At 39.5% G+C, this 19,137-nt stretch overlaps 1 protein-coding gene across 1 annotated transcript; it reads left to right on the forward strand.

The window, feature by feature from the left end:
- The first annotated feature begins 1,603 nt into the window (after positions 1-1,603).
- On the forward strand, positions 1,604-10,845 carry LOC141610842 (uncharacterized). The gene is made up of 4 exons (XM_074429114.1): positions 1,604-2,370; positions 3,189-4,043; positions 5,350-6,495; positions 8,201-10,845. The coding sequence occupies exons 1-4, from the start codon at positions 2,049-2,051 to the stop codon at positions 10,510-10,512; spliced, it is 4,635 nt and encodes a 1,544-aa protein (XP_074285215.1). The 5' UTR covers positions 1,604-2,048; the 3' UTR covers positions 10,513-10,845.
- Positions 10,846-19,137: the final 8,292 nt, after the last annotated feature.

Genomic DNA, 19,137 nt, shown 5'->3' on the forward strand with positions numbered 1-19,137 from the left:
TTATTTTCAGAAGATCAGCAAAAGTTTGGATTATTCTTATCAAAGAACCCAAGTTTTAATTATAGTTTAACAAATGTTACGGTTTTTATTAAATTATACTCCCTCCGTTCTAAATTGACGATTTCATTTTTCGAGGTGAGCCTTTGAATTTAATTTCTACAAAAATACATTGGTTGAAAAATTATAAAAATCACACCATAATTTTCTTTACGAATAGAGCTTTAATACAAGTATACATTTCAATATATTTCGTTATATATTTCGAGAGCTATTGAAAAGAGAATTGAGTGTATTGAAAAGTAAAAATGACAATTAAAAAAGAACAGAGGGCGGGAGTATTATAAGTACGATTATTTGATTCTAAATTTAGTAAAAATTTTTTTTAATAAAAATTCTAAAATGTAAATATATATAAGATTATATGAGGGCTTAAGAAGTGTGATAACGATCATGTATGTACACAGTGATAGCGCGTGCATTTTTATTAAATATTTTATATGTTGTATTTTAAAATACTTTGATGTTAAACCTCAAAAAATTATACTTGAAAAAAAGTTCAGTCTATTTTATTTATAAGTAAAATCTTAAACACTATTATATATAGTTGTGTCAAAAAAAAACAAAACTTGCAATTTTCTTATAAATATATTGGGCCCTATATATTTGATACATAAGCATCATATGTTATACATAAAAAAAAATGAAAGAAGAAGCATAAAATTATGTTCACATCCTTTTGAACAACTATTAATTGATTTGGAAAAATAACGTATGATAAAATGATCTAATTTAAGAACTTAATGTTGATTGTTGTATTATTTGAATACATTTTATTTTCATTAATATGATATTAAATATTACTAAAATCTATACTATGTATATGGCAAAGAGTAAAAGAAATTCGACATAACGAAAAATATAGAAAAAACTTTATGTGACATGTATGTTTTTAACAATAACAAAATTTATCGCAAACGTTTATGTATGTACATACTAAATAGAAGAACATGTCACGAACTTAAGTGGGCACATATAATATTGTAACGAGAATGTATGTGCCATGTGGCATGACATCGAATATTCACCATAAAAACTAATGATATTAGACATTTGCGTGATAAAATATATGAGAAAAAGAGAGAAGATGATTCTTTTTCTAATTAGTATCGTCAAATTATCATTGTATACTTATTTATAAAACATTGATCACGCAGAACAAACTGAGCTTATAATTTATAATACATTTATACGGAGTATGTATTTTATTTAAATGTTTTGAAATTAAACCTAAAACACTAATATTTGAAAAAAAATAATCTATTTCTATTTATTATAATTAAAAACATAAAATGTCATTTATCAATTCTAATATTTTTCTTCAATTAAAATAATAAAAATATTCAAACAGGCCGTGCAAAACGCGTGATGCTACCTACTAATGTATATATAGTTGTGGAAAATCTATGGTATAGGAAAGAAATAAAAGAAAATAGGAAAAAAATCAGGGTAGAAAATCAGAAAAAGAAAAGGCAAAAAGAAGTTTAAAAAAAAAAAAAACAAAAGAGGGCGGACGTGAAAGGGGAGAATGAAGAGGAGTGAAAGAAGGGGATTGAGATCACACTCAAAAAATGACGCAACACAATATTATTATACCTTTTTACTTAGAATTTTTTTTTTGATTGATACCATTTCTCTCACCTCAAGCACTCTCTTCTCTTATCATCATATTCATCATCACCATCATATATTCATCTCTCTTCCCTTTTCCCTCTTCTAATGTCACCTTCACATATACACACACAAACACCCTCCCCATTACCCTTTATTTAATTTTAATTTTAAAAATTTAATAAAAAATCCCCAATTTGTGAACCACACTTCCCCATAACTCTCAAGATCTGCTAATTAATTTTCTAGGTCGATGTTAATTTAGGGTTTTCTCATCTGGGTCCAGCTTCAATTCCTCATATACCTCCTACTTTTTCTGGGTTCTCATCAATTTATCATAAGGTTTCACCTTTTTAGGGTTATTAATCGAGTTTCTGTGTATGCCCTATGCAAAGAGAAGGTCAAGAGAAGATTTTATAGCTGGAAATAGTGGTAATATTACTAGTAAAACTGGGATTAATTTGATGCCTCCTGAGCCATTGCCGCCATGGGATCGAAAACATGGGTACAAACACAACTACGACCACCATAACCATCACCACCATTATAATAACATTGGTGGTGGTGGTGGTGGTAGCGGCGGTGGTGGTGGTGGGAGGTGGAGGGATTCTCCGTCTTCGCCTTTCGCTGCTGGATCTCGTAGTTCCTCCGACTTTTCGCCTCGCTGGGGGTTCCCTTCCTCAGAGTTTCGCCGTCCCCCAGGTATATTTCTTCCCTTTTGTCTTTTCTTTTTGTGAAACCCGTCTTTTGATTCGATTATTTGTCAGGATTGTGAGTGAATCTTGGCTCTTTTGTATGCCAAGTTATATTATTTTTTTGCTGTTAATTTGGGAGGTTGGTTAACTGTTGGTTTTTGGGGGATTTTTTTTTTTTTGGGTTGGTAGATGGATGGATAAGCTCTTGGTCAACGAACATAGGTATGTAATTTTAGGTCTGATGTTGGGTTGAGGATTGTGTAGTTGATTGTTGATAGTTGGGTATTTTACTTTCGTGGGTTTTATTTTGTGCTTTTTTAGTGAGGGAAATGGGATTCTTCACCTTGTAAAATGTCCGAAATTAATTCATTGTAGAGAGAAGGGTTATTAATCTTTTACTCATTTTCTTAGCTGTACAGTTTTTGGGGGGACTATTTTCTTCCTGTTACTGATTTGCTGGATGATTCCGTTGCTTAGGTTGTGTATTTTAGGGACGAGCTTTTGAGCCTGGAATTGAGGCTCGTGGTTGGTGTTTTATTGTTCATGTAACAATAGTCTAGTCTGCTGATTGTTGCTCTTTGGGGTTGTAGATGTTTTATTCAACATTTGTTTCGTAGTCAGCCCAGCTCATGTTTGGCTTGTTTCAGCTAATTTGTGGATTGAGTTGATGCGGGATGGGGTGAAGGGAGTGAATACTTCGTTTATATTTTTTGTCCAATTATTTTCTAGTAGTATTTGGGGTTTCATTTATGTTTTGCTAATGCACAACCATATTCATATTTATTTCTCTCCCTTTTGAAAAAAAAAAATCTGTTACTTCCATAGGTCATAGTAAGCAGGGTGGATGGCATTTATATGAAGAAGATTCTCCTCATGGGTATTCAACACCTCGTTCTGGTGATCGCTTTATGGATGATGATTGTATGAGGCCTTCTGGGCCTCGAGGAGATGGTAGATATGGCAGATTTTATAGGGATAATCGTAATGGTTTTGGTCAAAAAGATTGGCGAGGCCATTCGTGGGAGAAGAATCATCAGTACAGTGGTCCAGTAAATACACCTGGACGGCCACATAGTACTAACAGTCAGAAGTCAGTTGCTGAGTCACCTGCTCGCCCTTCTCATCCTAATACTGAATCTCGTGCTCAGTTGGAGTCCAAGGATCAGGCTGATGGAACAAGTGATGCCAATGGGCCAGGTTTGAACGAGAAGATAGGGAAGGAGAACACGTCGGGAAGTCTAGATTGGAAACCTCTGAAGTGGTCCCGCTCAGGAAGCTTGACATCCAGGGGTTCTGGTTTTAGCCATTCAAGTAGTTCGAAGAGTACTGCAGGAGAGTCTAGTGATGCGATGGGTGATTTGGCCTCAAAGAATGTTACCCCTGTTCAGTCACCTCCTGGAGATGTTGCTGGAAGTGCTCCCTCTGCTATTCTGCCTGAAGATGCATCCTCTCGAAAGAAGCCACGGCTGGGTTGGGGTGAGGGGTTGGCAAAGTATGAAAAAAAGAAAGTTGACCCTGAAGAAAATATAAATAAAATCGAAAATACAGCATCTGCGGGTAATGCAGAACCCACACATTCTGTCAACTCTACACTGGCTGTAAAGAGTCCTAAGATTACAGGTTCCTCCGATTGCTCATCTCCTGCCACACCGTCGTCCTTTGCATGTAGTTCATCACCAGGTAATGGTTCTGCTGTTCATTTTTCGGTATATTCAATTTTGCACATTTTTTTTCTTGGCTACTTTGCTGACATATATTATAGATTTGACTTCCTTTGTTGCATACACCTTTTCTGTGAGATTCCTATCAAGTTGTCATTTTTTGATATGTTCTGTTGAATTGTGTTAGTATTCTGTTCTGATGAATTTTGTTACTATAGTGTGCTACCATATTTGTTACATGTTCCTATGTAAACAAGGGGATTTATCACCATAGTTTATGTTTTACCTGTTAATATCTACACTTGTACTCTATAAGAAATTGAAATCCCTTATCCTTGCACTGCTGTCTCATGCATGTCTTTCTTTTGGCCTTCCATATTAAAAGTAACTTGGAGCACCAATCTGTCAGAGACTTGCAAGCTTAAACCTTGTAGAATAATATGCTCTTGACATTGTGTGTTTGTGCACATCTAACTATTGTAAATTAGTGAATTTATCCATGTAGTCTGTACTTTGTTTTTTTATATGTGATGAATGCAGTTTGTTCTCGAAGGAATTACATTTAGTTGTCCTTGCAGATCTGCTTCATGCGTTTCTGCTCTTTTGGCCTTGCATGTCAACATAACTTGGAACACCATTCTTTGATTTTCACCTTTAACCTTTCCAAATAATAGGAGCTGTTTTCTTCTTCGTAAGAGCAATACTAAAGAAAATGTTTTCCTGTTTATGATGCCAGTTTTTTTTAATATACCTGCATGGCTGCATACATAGATCACAGTGTATCAGAGCACTATTGATGATGAAGGCATAGTTGGTAGTGTTTGGAGTCTTGTCTCTTTATAGTTTTGAGCAACTTATCCTGAAACGTGTATTACCCAGGTCCCTGCGTCCAATTGTGCAGCACACAAAGTATGCAAATTTACTTTTATTTCGTCTACTGTCCTAACGTTTCTGATTTGGCTGCCTTGTTAGAATAGTTTGAACATGGTTGATGTAATGTTGCATCTATATTTGAGAACACAATACTGTAATGAACTCCTTTGTTGTGACTTGTGAGTCTTGCTTTAGCCTTTTGTTTCTTTCATCAGAGGTCATTTTGTCATGAAGCTGCTATTTTATTTTTGGCTTCTAGACTTACCAAGTTACCAATGAAGTGTTGGTTATCTGAAGTTTCATCTGGGCCTTGATTGCATTTGAAATGTATGTTAACTTGTAAAATTGTCTACAAAAGGGGTCAGTTGTCATATGGTGCTGGTTTTCATTTTGCTGTCGATTTTTTTTGTCATGTGATTATGTTCTCAGCTTCTCATTTCAACTTGTGACAGGGCTGGAGAAGACATATGGGAAGACAAATGATGGCGATTCTATCAATTTCAGCGTTTCATCGATTCCAGTGTCTGAGAATCAGCCTGAACAACAGTTTAGTTTAGAGAAATTGGAACTGAACTCGATAACCAACTTGAGTTCTTTGCTCAGTCAATTGCTACAGGTAGATGATCAATGCTCTATGGATTCTGGTTTCATGAGGTCTTCGGCTTTCAACAAACTGTTATTGTGGAAAGGTGATATTTCAAAGGTATTAGAGTTGACTGAGGCTGAAATTGACTCTCTCGAAAACGAATTGAAGTCATTGAAATGTGATTCTGGTCATGGTGCTTCATGTCCTGGTTTATCGAATTTGCTGCCTATAGATGAGAAAGAAGGCCATTTTGATGGTCTAAATGGCTTTACTAGACCGCCTCCTTTGGAAGTAGTCTTATCTGAAGGCATGATTGTGGACAATAAACTTTCTAGCCATTATGCCAGAGGAGCTCACTCTAAGAACAAGGATGAGGAAACGGATAGTCTTGGTACTGCCACTTCAAAGCTTGTTGAACCGCTTTCTTCTCGAAATCCAGTTCCCCCTTGTGAGTTGAGAAAGTTTTGTTCTGCAGACAATGGTCTTGTCGAATCCCCTAAAACTATGCCCGACAATTTGTTCACTTGTGATAATGAGGAGATTATTGAGGAGACATCTTCTAAAAGTTATAATGCAAAGGCTATTACAGATGATAGTACCACAGCTGTAGTTGATCATCCAGGTGCGTGCAATAAGGAAGAGGACCATATATGTGATATCATATTAAGTTCTAACAAAGACACTGCTGCTAAAGCTTCTGAGGCTCTTATCAAGTTGCTTCATGGTGATAATAATGTCAATGTTTCGGAGGCAATTAGGCATTCTTGCTTGCCTTCTGATACCACAATCAAGGAGAAATTTTCCAGGCGGAAGCGGTGTCTGAAATTCAAGGAGAGAGTGATATCATTGAAGTATAGAGCTTTTCATCACCTCTGGAAGGAGGACCTGCGGTTACTTTCTTTGATGGGCCACCGAACAAAACCGCCAAAGAAGCTTGATATGACTTCACGGACAATGCACAATGGTAGCCAAAAGCATCGGTCGTCCATTCGCTCACGTTTTTCTTCACCTGGTAAGATTCTTTAAATGATAAAGACTGTTTTGATATGCCTGTAAAATTGACCTTCACGGAATGTTAGGATTGTACTAGTAGGAGCTGTAGTTAAATTTTAAAGGAAAATGAACAGGTGAAATGTTCAGGAAGTCATCAGGTGATGTTTAGGATACTACCCAGGCTTCTGAATTTATGACATAGATAAACGCTGCATATTGATCTTTTTAACTGAAGTTGGCGGCGCATTATCTACGGGGACTTGTTGATATTTATATTTAAGTGGAAAATGGCTGTGCGGCCCTTGGTCACTGGATACAACAACATTGTTACCTTAGTGCCTCCATGGCTCCCGCAAATTGCGCTGTAGGGGAGGGAAAAAAAATAGGAAGCCTTACCCTTGTGTTAGCAACACGTAGAGGCTGTTTCTGAAACCCTGGGTCACTGGTTCTGGCCAACATTTTATCCAATGTTATTTATGGGTCTGAGCAGTTGTATGAAGGTCAAGCTAACTAAAACTGTGGTGTGTAATTTGCGAGTGCATATCCTCTTGTTCTTGTGGTTATATCATTATTTCATTAGTATTTGAAAAAAATTTACTTCCTCTGTTTCAACATGATGTTTACACTTTTGTTATTTTGTGAGGAGTATTTTAATCAAATGTAAATAATCTGTTGAAACAGAGGGAGTATATTTATTGCTTTTCTCATCTGAAAATGGACTACGGAATATTTACACAAAACAGAATGAGACTTGTAAGTATTTACCCAAAAGTTTGTCATCTTAACAACTTTGTTCCAGTTAAAAAGGCACACTACCTGACAGCTGTTGTCCTGCTATGTCGCTTCCCGCAAATTGTCCCCTTTAAAAAAGCTCCTCATTTCCAGCTTTGACAACCAATGCTGTTACTAGTATTTCCTCAGTGTAGTCTGGACTAGCCGTTACTTTCCCATTTGAGATGCACTCTGATGTTGGGGTATTGTCTAGGCGGGGGTAAGGCTGCATCAGTTGTCAGAGCTTACACTAATGGAACTTCTCTTGGGGTGTTGATACCATCATGTTATTAATAGTATTACTTTTGGAGACTCAGGCAGCTCACTTCACAAATTCAGGCACATGGCGCGTACATATATTCAAGTCTGTGGAGATTTGCTATGGACTTGTAGTATGAGTCAAGGTCCTAGGGTTGCTGTTGGTAGTGAAATCTGGCATTTTATGATGTAGGTTTTTCCCCTTTTGTCTGCCCTGGCAAAGATGATTTGTCATTCTTTATCGATGTTTGAGGCCAAGTTTTGGATAAAGTATGGTTGCTTGCATGTATTATACTACTTGTAAGTAGTGTGGTTAATTGATGTTGACAATGTTGAAGATCTTGATTGGTGTATGTGTGGGAGAGTATGTGCTTGTCATATCAATAGAAAGGCATTAATGATAACCTTTGTTTCCATGTCTATAATCTCAACATGTTCTTACAAAACTGGTTTGGAAGGTGGAAAAACACTTAACCTTGCCCCTGTAATATCAGGGGGCTGTTCAGATATGATATCTTCACGAGGCTGTTATTCTATGATTGTTCATCGTAGTTTATTAATAGCAAGGGTTTTCTGTGTTATTAGTCAGTAAATCAGTCTACTATTATTGTTATTTTTGTTGGTGGCTGAGAATAATTTAGATTTGTAAATAAATTGCGTACTTATGTTTGAATGTTCTGGATCATCTTGTGCAGCTGGAAGTTCAAGCTTGGTTCCGACCACCGAGATCCTTAATCTTACAACGAAGCTGCTATCGGATTCCGAGGTGAAAATCTACAGAAGTGGTCTGAAGATGCCATCTATGATTTTAGATGACAAGGAAAAGATGTCATCAAGGTTCGTGTCTAGTAACGGATTGGTCGAAGATCCATGTGCGGTTGAGAAGGAGAGAGCATTGACGAATCCCTGGACCATTGAGGAGAAAGAAATATTCATGGAAAAGCTGTCCACTTTCGGGAAAGATTTTAGAAAAATTGCTTCTTTTCTCGATCACAAGACAATAGCTGATTGCGTTCAATTTTATTACAAGAATCATAAGTCCGAGAGTTTTGTGAAGACTAAGAAGCCAGATGCGAAAAAGCAATCAAAGCCCTTGTCGTCTGATACATACATGCTGACATCCGGGAAAAAATGGGGTAGAGAGATGAACTCTGCATCTCTTCATGTCTTGGGTGCAGCTTCTGTTATGGCGGCTCAAGCTGATCAAGCTGCCAATAAAACTCCAAAGTTAAGCAACCGGAAGGCTCGAGGGTCAGATGGTGTCGTTGAAGATGAAAGGGAGACTATGGCTGCTGATGTATTGGCTGGCATCTGTGGCTCACTTTCGTCAGAGGCTATGAGTTCCTGCATCACTAGCTCTGTGGACCCCACAGATGGTAATTATGAGTGGAAACACCAAAAAGTCGGTTCCTCGGTCAAGCGGCCTTTGACCCCACATAGTGTTGATGATGACGACGGTGATGATACTTGTTCGGATGAAAGTTGTGGAGAGATGGATCCTGCTGACTGGACGGATGATGAGAAATCGTTGTTTGTTCGGGCGTTCTCATCTCATGGGAAAGATTTCTTGATGATATCACGTTTTGTGGGGTCTAAGAGTAGGGATCAATGCAAGGTCTTCTTCAGTAAGGCTCGGAAATGCCTGGGTCTGGAGACTTTACATCCAGGAAGCAATGATACAAATGGAGGTGGAAGTGATGTTGAAGATGCCTGTGTTGTTGAGACTGGCTCTGTTGGGTGCAGTGGTCAATCGGGTTCTAGAATGGATGAAGACTTGCCAACACATGTGAGTCCAGATGTTTCCAAGCCCGATTCTACTGCTGGTGATCTGTCTACGTCAGACAGGAATTGTGATGCAGTCCCAGGCCTATTGGATTGTAAAGACACTGATATGGAACCAGAAGTTTTATGTCCAGGTGATTATTCAGCAGATGGTCTTGATGGGGTAGTTCAGGATGACATATCTAAGGCGAGTGCCACAGTTGACAGCGTTACGGAAATATCCCCTCATATTTCAAGTGTTGTGAATCAAGAATCAATTTTCGGGGTTACCAGCGGGAAGTCGATATTTACATGTCCAGATGCTGAACCTTGTGCATCTAATTCACTTGTTAATCACTCTGGCTCTCGAGATGGGCTATGCAAACAAACAACCAGTCAAGGTGAAAGTGAAGTTCAGAAGGATTCACCCTTGGAGTTGTCCATTAAGCCAGAAATGAAAGGTGATTTAACCCATAAGCCGGGATCTGAGAGTAAAATCCAGTCTTTTCAAGAGTGCTATTTCAGGAAATGCAGTCGTATACCGTCACAGAATGCAGTTGCTGAGCTTCCTCTACTTTCCAAGAGTGTCACCAGTTCTTCAGACACCGAGAAGCCTTGTTCCAGTGGTGATGTTAAACTCTTTGGAAAGATTCTTAGCAAACCATCTTCAGTTGAGAAAGCAACTCCAAGCGTCCAATGGCATGATGAGACAACAAATCACCACCTGACACCTGGTCCCAAGCATGATCGTAATGGCTTTGTGGGCCTTGAAAATGTCCCGGTCAGGAATTACGGTATTTGGGATGGAAGTAAGATAAAGGTGGTTAGCTACCCGCCTTCAACAAACTCGTCGTCGGCTTTGCTATTGGCCAAGTACCCAGCTGCTTTTGCCAAGGGCTCGGTATCTGCTCCCAATACAGACCAACAAATATCACTGCAAGTACCCGTGAATTCCGGTGAGTGCAATCTAAATAATGCATGCCCTTTTTCACCGAGGGAATATAACGGAGGCAATCTGAGTGTTATAGACTATTCGGGATTCAGAAATCAGGATGGAGGGTCACCCTTTATATTAGACTTTAAGCAAAGGCAGAATGTGTTGCCTTGCACTGGGATTTCGGATCCAGTGGTTGCATTAAGATCACATTATTCTAGTCAACAGTATGGCAGTGGTGGTCAGTCGTCGGTTAACGGGGTGGTGGTTAGGGAGGAGTCATGGGGATGTCAAGGAGATGTAGGGAGGTAGTAGGAGAGGCAGGGGCCAGTGGGTGGCCCCACCAAGTGGGCAAATCATGTTTGCCACCTTTGTACATTAGGTTTTTGTATTGTTGGATTAATCTGTGTTATTGGGTATTTAGGGGTCTCTTAGATTGCTTGTAAGATTGCAGAGTTTGCATTTGTTGTATTTGATGGGAAAATACAGAAAATAATGTGCCAAATTTTGGGAGGTAGTAACTCACACCAAAACCAAACCAAACATACACACCTCCATTCGTCTGTCAACAAAATCAAATGCATTCAATGTACTTGTATTCACTACTTCTATTCAACACATTAGATTGTACCCTTGTTCCTCTCCCTTTTGTCTCGCATCTTTTCTTCGTTTTTTTTTTTTGTTTCTCTGTTGATGCTATAGCACCCTTGGCATCCTTTAAAGAGTGCTCAGGGCCCCATCATGTGGGCGTGGTTTGTCTGTCTTTTGGCGGCGTGTGGTGTACTGTGCTCCATTTGATGCAGGGTTTATGCCGTATATCGAATTTGCAAAGTATATATTTGTATGATCCTTGGTGAAATTGTGCTGATTGCCTGATTTTTATGCTGTGTACAATTCAACTATGAGTCATTATCTATCAAGTTGAATATTGCTGTCAAAAAAAAAAAAGTTGAATAGGTCCAATAGTTGGTGAAAATTGTGTTTACATCATGTGTATGTAAAACTGATTTTATAACATGGAAAATTAACAATGGCCTTACGGAAGTTCCTTTTTTTGGTCCTCGGTTTACGTGGATGAACAACCAATACAACGGCAATTTTATAATGGAACGTCTTGATCGTGCTTATGCCAACCAACAATGGTTTACTCTGTTCCATCTTCTTCAATTTTGCATCTTCCTATTCTGGTCTCAGATCATGCACCTATTATTCTCTCAATATGTCCGGATTCAAAACTTCGTAAGAGACCATATCGAATTGATAATTGGTGCTTATCTTACCCTGAGGTCCGTGACATGGTTTTACAAGCTTCGAAAACTCCTTTCTTTGGATCCTCTATGTATGTGCTGTCTCGTAAATTGTCCACAGTTAGATTTGCTATCTTGCAATGGGTTATAAATCACCGGATTTCTCATGGGATTAACTGGTCGGAAATTGAAGCTGATTTGGATTTAACTGCTACACATATTGTTGATGAAACATCAGCATCTTCTTTCCTGCATCTTCGATCCTCTCGTTTACAAATGCTGCGCAATCAACGCCATTACTGGGTTCAACGCTCAAAATTCAAGGCCGAGGTTTTGGACAGGTTTCCTACACGCTTTCTTTATAGCCGTGTTAAACAAAGAGCAACAAAACATCGGATTATGGCTCTTCGTTCTGCTGATGGCTTGTGGTTAGAATCACCTGAATCTGTTACAAATGAGATTGTTAGTTATTTCAAGAATCTTCTATGCTGCAATAACTTACACGGTCCTCCCAGTCCCGTGACGTCTTTGCATTCATGTCTTAATGGACTTGCTTTGCCCAGGCTAGGACTCGTTGAATGCTCTTTATTAGAAGCCCCTTTCTCGGAAACTGATATTCTGCATGCTCTCCGAGGTATGGATGCATCAAAATCTCCAGGTCCTGATGGCATTACACCTAAATTTTTTCAAACTTTCTGGCCTGAGATTGGACATTTAGTGACTTCGGCGCTCCTTCGATTTCTTAATTCGGGCGTCATGCTGAAAGAATGGAACAACACCATCATTGTTCTAATACCAAAAACTGACAAACCGGAGTTGGTCTCGCAGTTTCGACCAATTAGCCTTTGCAATGTCATCTACCGTTTGGCTTCAAAGTGTATGGCTAACCGTCTCAAATTGGTAAGTCCTTCTTTAATCTCCGACTCCCAGCAGGCTTTTGTTCCTGATCGTCTCATGTCTGATGGATGCCTTATTGCTCATGAAATAATGCATTATATTAACAAGACCAAGAAAGGCACAAATTGTTACTCTGTGATCAAGCTCGACATGCATAAAGCGTTTGATCGGGTGTCCTGGCACTTCCTCATGTCAGTTTTAGATCTTTTTGGGTTCCCTATGTCTTGGCGTAATCTCATATGGGAATGCATATCCACTGTAACCTATAGTATCATGATAAATGGTGAACCTTCTCCCTCCTTTCATCCTTCTTGTGGACTACGCCAGGGTGATCCTCTATCTCCTTACTTGTTTATTATGTGTATGGAAATTCTATCTCGCCAACTTCAAGCAGCTGAGTCCTGTCATCACATTCTTGGACTCAAGATTTCTCGGTATGCTCCGCCTCTTTCGCACCTTTTTTATGCTGATGACGCCTTCATCTGCTGCAAGGCAACACCTGCTTCCTTTGAGGCCATCCGAGATATTTTTCAGACTTTTGAAACTGCATCTGGTCAAATGATTAATCTTCAGAAATCTTTTATCAAGTTTAGTCCCAATTCACCGGAAGATTTCAAGTCCCATATGACCTCTATCTTGCGTATGAAAGCATCTGATTCCTTTGGTACATATTTGGGTGTTCCGGTTGACCTACAGAAATGCAAGAATAATGCTTTTCATGATATCCTATGATACCCGTCGTTGTGAGTACCAAAAATAAATTTATAATTCCAACTACTACTAATGACAGTGGCAGTCGGGTCGAACCACAAAGAGGCAGATGTAATCAATAGTTGTCTGATATTTAGTCTAAGGTAACAAATGTGGGGGTTGGTTTAATTTGGTCTATAGCTAATAGCAATGAAAATTAAACTAAAGAAATATATTAAATCAAATATAAAGAAGGGTACTAGGATGGTCGGTTCACTATAGTTTCGGCGGCAACAAGCTAAGTCGGTCTAAATCAAACACATGAGGCGGGAAAACAAGAGGTCCTCTCGGTCCACTCTTAACAGATAGCATCTCTCGATCTCGCTATAAGTCCCTAATATCACTAATACTGACTCTCATCCTGAGAAGTGACTAAAAATCTAAACTTTACCTATCTTTCGATCTCAGCATAGTTTAGTCATTTTAATTGGTGATTTAACAACTGTCCCTATCTCTCGATCTAATGGGTCAGTCATATCCTAACCATTCAACTAGTCGTGTGCACTCGATTCGTCGAATATAGAATTAAATCAATTAAAACGAAGGTAACACCTCACGTGGTCAGTCGATCGACCAGGTATGGCAGTCGATCGACTGACACGCGATTCAGGGTCCCTAATTCTAATGCCGCCTACACTATAATCCCCCTACATCCCAGCACAATAAATTTAGCTACTCATACTAGGAATAACAACAATGAATAAATTGACTAATAATTCTACTGAATTCATGCTTGAAACGATTAAACAGACGATTAACATAAAACGATAATTACGGTTTTGGGAAACTAACTAGCAATTCTCTCCTACAAACAATAATAAAGCGAACTAAATTAAGAGCAGAAGAATACCGAAATTGCAGAGCAAGAATCAGAAACCGAACGAAGATAAATTGTATAAAATTCCGAACAACTTAGAACCCTAATTATTTTATGGAGTAAACTGATAAAAACTGAATGTAACTCGATCATTATTCTAAATACCTAGCTTACGTTATATAGAATACAACGTAGCTCTTATTTCCAAAACCTAAAATACAATGGGCTTCAAGTTTCTCGATCTCTTAATTCTCGTCTGAGGTAGCGGCTTGGTCGATCGACTGGGCTATGCTGAACAGTAGCTACTGGAACCCGTGGGTTGGTCGATCGACTGAAAGCAGTGGTCGATCGACTGAAGTAGCTGACACTTGACTTCTAACTTCTCGTGAATTTGTTTTTTGGGCCTTGAAATGCGCACCAAGCTCGTTCCTTAAGTGAATACTTCACGTCAAATGCAATGCAGGATACTCGGGGATGGATTTAGCTTGATTTCCGCTGAATTCTTCACATTTCTGCAATAATGTACAAAAACACGAAAGTAGATGGAAATAGGGGAAATGGTAGCTTAAACTACACAAATGAGCTCTGAAATGCGTGTAAAATGGGGTGTAAAACATCATATAAATGACACGCATCAAACTTCCCCAAACCAAACCCTTGCTTGTCCCCAAGCAAGAACAAGACTCGATCTAATGACCTAATGGAACGCGTTCAATCTCAGAGCGAAATGCAACTATAAAGCCTAAACCAATTTAATGCAATAACCAACAATCAATTAGCAAATGAATCATGCAAACGAGTTATGAAGTCGTTAGAAATTGCTGAACCGTCAACTGTAGAGACTTTATCAAATTGGACTCTCACGGGTCGCTCATATCACACACAAGCATAGGTGAATAATGTAAAGATAGAAAGAAGTAATATTGTAAAGACGCTCACCTAACTACGACCTATAAGAACATGCCTGCAGTCTAATATGAAAGTGATCTCTACAACCGTACATATGCATTCCAACCGAACAAATGACCATGACACATGTCGAGGTATATATGGGATATGTGAGGTAATGGGCAAGAAAGGCAAAACATTTATGGAAATGTGGAGGTACAGGTGATCAAGCTAGCGTCTAAACAGAACCATATGGCAACATCCGACTTCTTGCTCAAAATCAATCGAAACGGTGCTATTAGCAAGCACAAATCTCACAAATCTCCAATATAAAAGTAATCAACCAACTCCCCATAAGATACTAATGCAACATGGGAGCAAAAATCGCCATAAAATAAAGACTTTGAATTATGCGAATTGATTTTCTTTTTCTTTCGGACCTCAATCGATCGACCAGACTGGGCAATCAATAGACCGTTTTCAACAGTACAGAACTCTTTTTTTTTTTCGAATCATTTTTCTCTTTCTTCTTTTTTTTTCTTTATTTTCTTTCTTTCTTCCTTTTTCATCTTCCCATCAATATCTCAAAAGAGCATATGCTACCAAAAACTAAGTAACAATCCCAACAACTAAACTACTAGCTTGACAAGGACAGGCTAAATGTAGGATGTAGTTAACGGGACAAAAAGGCTATTTTTGGCAGTGTGGAGCTTATGGGTAAAATGAATAAAAGAAACCTCTTCCACATGTGTCGACAAACCACAAACCGAACGCATACATGTATTAAGCAGATCAAATTCATATTTATGCACATTGATGTAACATGTCTCATAAAGAGTAACTACTCACAATCCTAGATAAACTGGTCATAGATGACACCAGTTATACGGCTCTAATTCTCAGAATATATAAGTAGTTTGCCAAAAATCAAATTCAAGTCTCAAGTTCAGCGAATAAATTAACGAAAACTCGTAGATTATGCAAATGATTCTACTAATAACATGTCAATTAGCAAGGCTTAGGCAAAAACAGATGCAAATGCAATGTCATCATTGAGATACTACCGTTCCGACTCGACCTATATGCTAAAGTAAACATGCAATTTTTTTGAAATTTTTGAATTTTTTTGGATTTTTTGTATATATATATATAGGAAATAAACAAGCAATGCAAAACTGAAATGTAAACGTGAATGCAAGCAAATGAAATGCGACGCAAAACCTTTTCCCAAACCAAATCGCACAATGTCCCCATTGTGCAAAATCATGTAATGAAATAAACGAGAAACGGGAAATTGCGTAAATTGAATAAATATGACATGAAATAAAGACTTAGAATCTCACAAGACTTTAAGCGCAGCAAAAGGGAAACCTCCCCAAACCAGCGTGAGCTAGGAGGTTTCGGTAGCTAGCAGTGCTACCAATAAGTACCTGAAAAGACAACAATACGACGCATAAAACCGAGAAAGCAATGTTGAAGCGGTATTTATGTGCAAAAATTAAGAAGTTAGAAGAAATCAGTTATACGACGGAAAATAAAGTGGAATAGAAAACTCCCTTAATTCCGCAAATCGACCAAACACAGCAGGGAGAGGTCGTAAACAGGTACAGCAGTGCAGGGCGGTCGATCGACCACATAGCCCAGTCGATCGACCCAGGGTGAAAGGAACAGTAGCTCCTGGAACTGTGCAGCCAGTCGATCGACCATAGAGACCAGTCAATCGACTGAAAATACTGCTGTAACTGTTGATTTTTTCGTATTTGCTCAATAACTTGAGCTAATGAGGTCTAAAACCTGCAAGTGCACAATAATATGCGCCCAAAATTGCGCAAAACCCAAAGTAAAGTCTAAAGTGCCTAAAAATCCTAAGCAAAATAATTAAATGCGAAGTCTCGCGCACACAAAAGCAATAAAAAGAGTCTAAAAGCAATAAAATGTTCGTAAAGCATGTGATCAACTAATAGTTGATCAAGAATGGCCACGGAATGGCCCACTTCGTCGGCTTCTGGCTACAAGAGGTAGCCTCAACGGTGCTCATCTTCTCAGCCGCACCCTTCACAACTTCAGCATCCACAGAACTCAACGGATCATCCTGGATATCTTCCCACTCAATGACCTCCTCTAGCTCGTCAGAATCCAAGTCGGACTCTCTCACTCTGACTGGCTCATCTTCAAGTTCCTCATCAGTGCCATAGCTAAGGCATCCTAGACCACCCTTTGAAACGATGGGCTCCTTCACAGCTGGGGCAACATCCGGCTCTTCCTTCCCCAAACCAGCTCCTGCAATATCATAAATAGACGAATCTTCCTCCAATTTGCTCTCAACCTGGGGCGGAGGTGTCACAACAGGAGTAGGAATAGAGACATGCATATCAGGAAGTATAAAATAAGATTTCTTTTCAGAAACCGTATTGCAAGTGACGGGCCACATGGGGTCTTTCTTCCTAGCCGTCTGGGCAAAGACAATGGAATGCTTTCCTACTTTGAAGGTCAAGGTCCCAGAGCCAACATCAATAACTGCACCAGCAGTGTGCATAAATGGTCTACCTAGTATGATAGGTATGTGTGCATCTTCGGGCATATCAAGCACGGCGAAGTCAACATGGAAGAAAAACTTCCCTATTTGCACAGGGATGTCCTCTAAGACTCCTATTGGCTGGACCGCAGTTCGATCAGTCATCTGTACGGTCATGTTGGTTACTGCAAACCTAGTCAATTTGAGCTTCCTAGCAAGACTCAAGGACATAACGCTAATACTGGCTCCTAGGTCACATAAAACTTTCTCAATAGGAAAGGTGCCAATATTACATGGGACTGAAAAACTACCTGGGTCTTCTAGCTTAAGGGGTGCAATATGGGTCAAATAAGAACATGACTCCTCAGTTAGTGCGACAGTATGCACAGTTTCAAGTGACTTCTTTTTAGATAAGAGTTGTTTCATGAATTTTGTATAAGCAGGCACTTGATTGACTAACTCAAGGAAAGGAACTTGCACATATAAACTACGAATAACCTTTTCAAACTTATTAAATGATACCTGTTCCTTTGTCGGCACCAATCTCTCTGGATAAGGGGTTGAAAGTAGCAACTTAGCCCTCTCCTCTAAATCTCTCATGCCGGCATCAGTGGACTTGGGCTGAAAGTCCACTACCTTCTCCTTGTTGTAGCTTGACCCTTCTTCAGACCGTCTCAAATGCGAACCATTAATCGACAGAGGGTCGTACTTGGGGACCGGGACTGACCCATCAGCATTTGGGTCTGTCCTCAATATTTTCGGGGCAGTAGTACCCCGAAACAAGTGATCCCTCAGGTTATCAGGCATCGGAGGACGAAAAGAATCACCATCAACAGCGCTGTCAGTCGATCGACCAGGTTGGTCAGTCGATCGACTGACCTCTACAGGAACAGTAGCTTCTGGTTGTCGTGGACCAGTCGATCGACTGGGTATGTCAGTCGATCGACTAACATACCTGCTGATCGTCTTTTTCTTGTTTTTATTCGTCACTGCCTTCTCTTTGCTCGGTTCCGCCTCATCTTTTTCAGGGACATCTTCAACCATAGCAGGTCCCTCCAGGGTGGACTCACTCCTCAAAGTAATGGAATTAAGGGTCTCCTTTTGATCAGTTTGAGTCGGTAAATGTCCCAGAGCTCGAGTTGTATTCTTGCTAGCCAATTGAGCAATTTGGCTCTCTAACATCTTCATCCCGGCCTCTCTAGCTTGAGACTCCTTCAGCAACAAATTCTTCAACTCAGTAAAATCAGAACCTTGTGATTGCTGCTACTGCTGCTGTGGGACATACGGAGGCTTTTGGTACTGCTGCTACTTATGAGGGGGCACATAAGTCTGCTGCTCTCTCGCTGTGGGAGGTTGAGTCGATTCGGGACATTTTAGCTACTCCACCTCAAGTTCGGGTGGACATTCGGCTCATAGTAAGTGTTTGTCTCGCCTATAATGTTGAAAGGCGGACAAGACTCAAAGGGACTAGGACAATTTTAAAACATGTCCCTCGGCTCCACACCTTTTACGAGACGAAAGGACCGTCTCAAACAAAGATTCACATGGTAAATCCCTCCTTTAGAAGCTCCTCCCAACTCGTACTTATCAAATCTTGCCGTGAGAGCCTCTAATGCGACCACGAAGAGATTCAAAGACTTCTCCTTTGATTCTCCCTGGAATTCCCATACTCAGCTTTATGGGTGGCCAAGTCATCAATGATCTTCCACCCCTTAGTCTCTCCCATATTCTAATGGAATCGGCCACTAGCTGCAGCATCCAAGATAGCCCTCTGATCGTCATACAGCCCATTATAGAACTGATTGCATAGACTCCACTTCTCG

The sequence above is a fragment of the Silene latifolia genome, chromosome 1 (assembly GCF_048544455.1).
Source record: "Silene latifolia isolate original U9 population chromosome 1, ASM4854445v1, whole genome shotgun sequence".
In the NCBI taxonomy this organism is placed as follows: Eukaryota; Viridiplantae; Streptophyta; class Magnoliopsida; order Caryophyllales; family Caryophyllaceae; genus Silene; species Silene latifolia.